Source organism: Akebia trifoliata, chromosome 12, assembly GCF_017979445.1.
Source record: "Akebia trifoliata isolate Shusen 1 chromosome 12, ASM1797944v1, whole genome shotgun sequence".
Classification (NCBI taxonomy): Eukaryota; Viridiplantae; Streptophyta; class Magnoliopsida; order Ranunculales; family Lardizabalaceae; genus Akebia; species Akebia trifoliata.
The window spans coordinates 5164101-5172094 of NC_141386.1; the positions used below are offsets into that span (position 1 = coordinate 5164101).

At 33.7% G+C, this 7994-nt stretch overlaps 1 protein-coding gene across 1 annotated transcript; it reads right to left on the minus strand.

The window, feature by feature from the left end:
* Positions 1–1848: 1848 nt before the first annotated feature.
* Positions 1849–7458, minus strand: LOC147388754 (auxin-responsive protein IAA27-like). The gene is made up of 5 exons (XM_086418115.1): positions 6780–7458; positions 5590–5819; positions 4777–4918; positions 3992–4053; positions 1849–2207 (listed from the first exon to the last, which is right to left on the minus strand). The coding sequence occupies exons 1-5, from the start codon at positions 7271–7273 to the stop codon at positions 2170–2172; spliced, it is 966 nt and encodes a 321-aa protein (XP_086274241.1). The 5' UTR covers positions 7274–7458; the 3' UTR covers positions 1849–2169.
* Between the last annotated feature and the right edge of the window lie 536 nt (positions 7459–7994).

Here is a 7994-nt window from a genome sequence, read left to right on the forward strand (position 1 = left end):
TACGTTAATTTTTATATGTAATAATGGGGACACTAAGTCACTACTAGATCCCCTTATCCAATTAAGAAGATATTTTTTGTTTATTTTATTATATAAGCAGCCGCTATGATCAAATATTATATAGTTGCATAATGTCAAAGTTCTTTGGTTCAGTGGGACCAAAATGCCCACTTAGGAAAGTTGTTAAAGATAAAAATGGCATTTTTGTTCTTTAAGTACCTAAGTACAACCTTGGCCATAGTAGCTCGCTATTATACATTATTATGAAATTATAATTAAGAAATATTTGGAGGCTCCTCATGCCCAACACCCTTCAAAATAGACAGTTATAATATAATAATTGATCCATATTATGGTGATTTAGACATCCCCCTTCACATTTAGGGGAATATTGGGGATACCCCTATATTTTCAAACTAATGACATATCCCTTTAACATCAACCCTATTTTATAGACTAATAAAAATATTAGTTATACGCAATTTCTTCGTTAACCACTTAAGATAAAAGTAAAAAAACAAATTACCCCCATCTTCAAGCTTAAAATTCTATCTACTCAACCTCCAAACCTCAAAGCAAGGATTTTTTTAGGGGGAGTAGAAGATGATGAAATTTTTTTTTTTCTTTTACAAAGAATTAAGGCATGATTGAAAACAAAGGATTAAAGACAAAGTCAAATAGATCAAAAATTATTTACCATTGAGATTGAAGTGCTTGAAGATGTTAGATTTTTTTGGAAGAGAAATCTAAGATTTTCTGGTTAGAGATTGAAAACAAGAGTATTTAATTTATTTTGCATTAATCTATTAGAGAAGAGCAAGATCAAGAGGCACTTCATCAGTTTGAACACACAGTGGGGTATCTCAAATATTCATCAAAATACAGAGGATTATCGTCAAAATCACCATATATTATATGGGAGCCGTTCAACGCCCTACTATTCACCAAACGTTTTACCAAACATCTTCAGACCGTTGAATAAAGGTCAGATGGACTAGCAGATTGAATAAGAGCCGAAATTCGTTTAAGTTAGAAAGTAATTCAAAATAATTCAAATATATATATATATATATATAGAGAGAGAGAGAGAGAGAGAGAGAGAGAGAGAGAGAGAATATCCTTTATATTTATTAAAACGGATGCCTAACTAGAAGTGGTAGGGAGAGAGAGAGAGAGAGAGATCCTATCCTTTATATTTATTGAAAGGGATGCCTAAATAGATGAGGTAGGACAGGGACCAATAATGCAACTTCTTCTATATTTTATTTTTTTTATTTTTTATTTTTTATTTCCTTATTTTGATCCATTTAGTGGAATGGTTGGTGTAGAACCCTTGTTTGGAAACTCCTTTACTAAAACAAGGCTGCCATCCTGAAGGTGGCTTCTTTTTCTTGTCAGCTTGAAGAAAGAGCTAAACAGACAACACAGGGAGGGGCCTTTTGGGAAAGAAAATATTGATTTATCTTAGAACCCAATATTTGATTTAATGAGAAAAATATTCATTTAAACATTTGCTCTTCCTCTTTGGAAAAAAAAGCCTGCTAGTTTTAATTGTGAAATTGTTTGAAAGTATCGTTTGGTAGAAACTGAACTTTCAGCTTCCCACAGAAATTAGGCGAAAAAACCCAAACGAATACGAACCTATTTTAACTAATAATAATTAAAATACTTTCCAAAAATATTCCTAGGATGTTAATGAGAAAAAATACCAAAACTTTTAATAATTCAATTACAAAATGTCCCCAGAAGCTGTTTCCTAAACATTGATCATTGAACAACTGACTTTCCCAGCATTCCCAAACGAGGCCTAAGCGTCGAAGTATACGTGAGATTCACATTGAAAATGAATTTATGCAACAAAAAAGAGGCCAATTTGCAAAAATAGCAAACAAACCATTTACATAGGTAAGTAAAGAGCATACAATCAAAATACATAGACAATAAGACCATAAATCTATGTAACCTGGATTTGTCTCTAGGGATAATTTTTACCTACCAGGGAAGGCTTTTATACAGAGTTCATCATCAAAGACATCAAACCTCTTAAGATTTTTGAAAAATATATAAGATTACAAGACAAGTCCCCAACTTAAGAACCCAAATGGCGGCCTTATAGACAGCCTTTTGCCTCGGCACAGACTAGGATCCGTTGTGGTGCCTGCCACAACCCTAGTTCCTATTCTTGCACTTCTCCATGGCCCTTGGAGCTACAAAACAAGTAGATGAAAACTTGTGAGCATTATTGTCATTCAGTCAAAAGAGTTTATATTGCCACACCAACTTTTTCTTACAACACACCAACAAATCAAGTTAAATATGGGGTTTCAGGTACTTATGAATGCATCCCCTTTCATTTCCTCTCATCCGAAGCTCTTTGATGTAATAGAAGTTCTTCAAGCTCTAAAGGGAGTGAGAGAGATCGACGACAAAATCAAAGGATAGCCATGGCAGCTCACTTGCCTTATTTTTTGGTATGCGTATATATTAACCTTGTTTGGTATGTTATGTAATTGGTGTGTTATAGAAAGAAGTTGGTGTGGCAATATAAGCTTTCTTATTTAAGAGACATGGTAGAGAGAGAAAGAGAGAGAATTGGATGGATGGTGGTCACAAAGGAGTGAATATGGGATCAATGGAAAGGCAGACAGATACCATCACATCACATCATGTAGTTGTATGAAATGAAAGGCATTTTTTTTAGAGCTACTATTGCCACACCAATTTTTACTGTTGCCACACCTATTAATTAAATTACATGTGCCACGCCAAAAAAGGAAATGTGCACATCATTTATTGAAAAAACAAATTTACACACCATTTTGTTTTACTACACATGCTTTAGGGCAAAAGAAAGCAAATGAGATTCAGACTAGTATCCTACATCCATCACCCAATGCATCACCACAACATCTAGTGTTAATGTCTCACAATATCTATATGAGATTCAGGCTAGCATCTCCATTACCAATGCATCACCACAAACATTTGCTTAATAAAGTATCTCCCACAACTAAAATTATATAGTATTTTAACTAAAAACACAGCAACAATAGATAGAAAAACAACTAATAAATGTGCTAATCAGTCCATTTATGCATCTTCTTGGATTTTCAAGTTGCATCCATTCTCTTACACATTTCATCAAACACATTTGATGCCTACTAAATCAACTAGATTAAAGTAAAAAATTTACCCATAAAACCTTCTTCGTAGGAAATTACCCATAGATTCAAGTAAGGAATTACTTGAATCTCTAGTGATTGGAATGAAAATTGGAAATAAAAAATAAAAAAATCTTTTTAGCTCTAGGTAACCATAATCCCCAAATCTCAATAATGCAACACACACATGGAGATGAGAGAGAGAGAGAGACGAGTTTGAGAGGTTTTGGTGCGGACAACTACATCGAAGGCGTCGCCTGATAGGTAGAGGTTGATGTCTGCGACGTGTTCCACTTGTTGAAGGTGTTGAAACTTGGAAGGTGATGAGGACGGATGCATCTCAGCCTGAGACCATACATTCGTGGAAGAAGAGACGAAGGTGATGAGGTTGATGATTTGTTTGTTTGTGATGGTCTCTTTGAAGATTTGTTGGAGTTTTGGGTATGATTTGGTGTAGTAGTTTGTGGTGAGTCTTGATTAGAATAGAGAGAAGTAGGAGAAGAAGCAAGAGTGAGACCATGGTTGAAGAGAGAGAGAAAGAGGATGTTTCTAAAGCCCAACATGGTCTGAGAAGCCACTCCCCCTTGACAATCAAGAATAATGAAGAAGGTGGGGTGCTCCAGCTATTTTTGGAGTTACTTCTCACACCCCCATAATGTTTATTAAAGATTTTAAATTGGTGTTGCAATAGTAACTCCCTTTTTCCTAATGTAATAGATTCTTCATGGGTTGGAGTAATTGGTTATCAATAATTTAGGGGTAATTTGGGAATAATAAAGAAAAAAATATAGGGATCATCACATGTTCTACTTTATTTTAATACAACATACCTAAGCCAATTGCCTCTGAACCTTTCATGATCCTCAACCTCTTACAAGAGTCAGTGAACATCCTGCAATAACAAATAAATAAATAAATAAAATCAATAGCGAATATCTTTTACAGCAAAAACAATACTATATAACAGTACCATCTAATTGTAAAAGACCAGATCAGAAGATTCAGATCATGTTGATGAAATATGTTTAAAGTATTACTATGAGATTGTAATCTCAAGTTGGAGGTGATGTGATTCTAAACAACAGAATATTGGAATACATATCTTATACAGAATTCAAACTCAGAATAATATTAAATGGCTTGAACTTTGCAAAGTGTAGGATGATTCATGTTCTGCTCTATGATGATTCCTTAAGATTTCACAGATGAGCTAGATCAACTCGTATATTAGACCATTTGACTCCATATATCTTGGAAGAATTCCTCGACCATGGTTTAAAACATAGAAACTTGGTTATTTTTTACGATTTGATTCATCTCACCAAGTCGAAATACAGGTTTAACATCAAATCCATACTAAACAACATTTATGAATCAAATCACAAACAACCATACGGCTATAGAAACAAATCATAGGCATACAAAAAATGGGGTTTTATTATTATTGTTTTTTTTTTTAAGTATTTAAAACGTAAAAAAACAAATTTAAAACATGTTTTTTTGAAAAGGACTAGTTTTTTGTATTGTTTTAATCGTTAAAGTTTCAAAATGTGCTTTAAACGAGACATTTAAAAAAAAAAACGGAATTTTTTTTTGTTACTATGATTGTACTTACTTCCAGGGAACGTCGCCAACCAGCATCCAATCACAATCCTTGTCTTCATAAGTGAGCACATATTCAGAGCCATGGAGAAGATCCATCAATCGACTCTCGCTAAGCCCATCTCGACCTGGGACTCCATGAGAACCACACTGCCCTGAATCACACTCATCCATAATAAAAACAAATCAATCCCTTTTTCTGATTAACATTTAATATCTAAACCTTTTTTTTTTTTTAAAATCACAAATTTAATATTTAAAGATGGCGAGAGATACTAGAAGATCATGCAACCACAGTTGTGAATTGTAAATAGTAATAATTGCTAGTGTTCAAAACAAAATGAAAACTTTGCTAAACAAGGCGGAGAGTAGAAAAGAATTTGATTCTAAACTTCCATAAATCAGGTTAAGGGATCTCTAAATGATACTTGTGCTTTTTAGAATTTTTTTTTTTTTTTTTTTTTTGAAATAATCCTTGTTCCTTCACAAGTGAGTTAACAATAATACATCGAGAAAACGGTCCTTCAAAGTTCCAGTAATATAATAGGGAAACATTATTGAGAGGATACTATAGATAAGAAATAGAATTGCAAAGAGATTTAAATATTTGCCTTATGAATGATCAAAATAGTTATTATTGTGTATTAAATGGTAAGCTTAGCTATATTTTCTGAAAATTAAAATGCATTAATATTTTTCATCTAAAGTCCATAATTTTCTTAATTTCCCAATCAAACAAAAACCATGAGAGAAGGTCCTATGTAACAAAATATAACTTATTTAAAATAAAAAAAATTTGAGAGAGAGAGAGAGAGAGAGAGAGAACCAATGGTAAAGCAGCTAAACATCTTCTCAAGTGCCGATGAGAGCTCCATGTAGTTGGAGTAGGTTTTGAGATCAACCTTCCTCAAGTATGGAGCACCATCCATGCTAACCTTCACATACAGACATCCGGAACCCAACTTGCCTTCGGCATCATCACTAGTTTTTGCTGGATTAGTAGCCATGGTGTTCTTCCGGAAGGATCGAATTGGTGGCCATCCCACAACCTGAGCCCTGTTCTCAAAAACAAAACAAAAAAATAATTGTAGTTTATTTATTTGTTCTCTCTAGCAAAACTACCCAAACAAACTTTTTTCTTCAACCAAGTTCACCCAAATCAAAATCATATATAGATTTTTCCATGAAAAACATAAGGAAAGAAGTTTCAAACTAAGAAGACCAAGTTAGAAAGGCAAGACATGAGCATGAGCACTATACTATATTCTAAAAAATATCATTCAAACCCCAATTGCCTTGAGAGAACTTTGAAATCATCACATGAGGAAATAATATTTCAATTAAATTATCATTACTACAAATTAAATGGCTTAATCAAAATTGGGGAAAAAAATACAGCCTATAAGCACCCAAATCGGCAAATGAAGCATAGTAAAAAATTCAAAATACAAGTATATCATAAGGGGTGGGGGGGAGGAAAGTGGAGAGCACAAATTTCTTCAATTAAGGAAACAAGAACCCAAACAAACTATCAACAAAATGAAAAAAAAAAAAATTTAAAAAAAAAAAAATTGGAAGAAAAATAGCACAAAAAAGTAAAACCAAAACCCAACACAAAAAAGATCTAATGAACCCAAAGCACAAATGAATAACTAGAGAGTTTTTTTTTTTTTTTTCTCTTCTTCTACAAAGCCACAAACTTAGAACTTGCTTTACTAAAAACCCATCAAAATTATAAGATATCATCAAAGTAAACAAAATTACTTTGGGGGGTTGTTTTATTACAAGCATCAACCAAGAAAACAAAAAATAAAAATAAAAAAGCCATGTGGAGAGCAAATATTTGTTAAATTAAGAACCCAAAACCCATATCAGTCCAAGCTATAAAAAAAAAATGCAAAATATCAACAAATTGAAAAGAAAAAAAAACACACACATTAAAATAAAATCAAAACACAACACAACGTCACAAACAAACATTTTTTTTTTTTCAAAAAAAAAAAAAAAAAACCTTACTTTGCAGGAGGAGCAGTTTCATTTGCAGTAGAAATCTGAGGTTTCTTCTCTTGCAAAGGCTTATTAGGTGAAGGTGGAACAATTTCTTTCATTGCAGTTGCAGCTGAACCTGTCTGTTGAGTACTATTCTCCAACCCACCAACAGACTTCCCCACACCTCTTGGAGAGAACAAAACAGCTCCTTTTCCCAAATCAGCCTCTGATCCACCATTTCCAGATAAAACCCACTCTTCAGCCCCATCAATGGCATCAGAAAAACCTCTCTTCGCCCCAAACACAAGATTCTTAAGTACCCCAACTCCTCCTTTTCTCTCAGGAGACTTAGAACCAGGTAACCCAAGCCTTAGTTCGGTTTCTTTGAGGTTGAGATCATTGTTCTTGTTATCTTCCTCAGTAGAAAGAGTAGAGGAGGAAGAAGAAGAGTACTTTTCAGAGTTTTCCATTGAAGGAACCTCTGATAAGCCTATGTAATCATGTTCTAACGGTGTAGACATAAAAAAGCTCGACAATGGTACCAATAACAAGAAGGGTTTCTTAGAGAAAGAAAGAAAGAGAGCATGAGAAGAAGAAGAAGAAGAGAGCAGAGAAGAGACTTGGTGCCACTAAAACAAGCTGGTTTTTTGTGTGAGGGCTTTCTGATTGTAGCTCTCTTTTTTTTATTTCGAATCTTTTCTTCCAACAACAAGAAGGAGAGGTAAAAGAAATAAGATTAATGGAGAGAGATGGACGGTCTGGATTTTCCACTTAGGCATACTCATGAACAGGAATGCCACCCAGAATTTTGGAGGTTGATTTATATTTTTTTAGACACTGCCCCCTCCACATTTTTTGTCAAAATATGAGACACCCTTGTGTTTTTAAATTTATGAATAACTCCTTTGACATAATGAAGCATCAAATAAAACACACAATCCGATCAAAAATTCTAATTATTATCTTCTTTCGAGTTTTACATCCTTAGAGATCTTTAACAAAAATGAGAATAGAGAAAACATGTCTATCTCCCTAAAAATAGAAAATCCTTAAGAAAATATTACATCATTGTCATTTTTTAAATCCTAAAAAATTTGATCTGGGGGTGCCCGTACACCACCTGCTCGCAACAATTAGACAGGAGACACTATCCTTTGCACCCCGACCCCTCGACGTACCCCTAACAAAATAATAGGCATTTACACAAGGTCCTCTGTGAAGGATCAATTTAAATTACCTAAA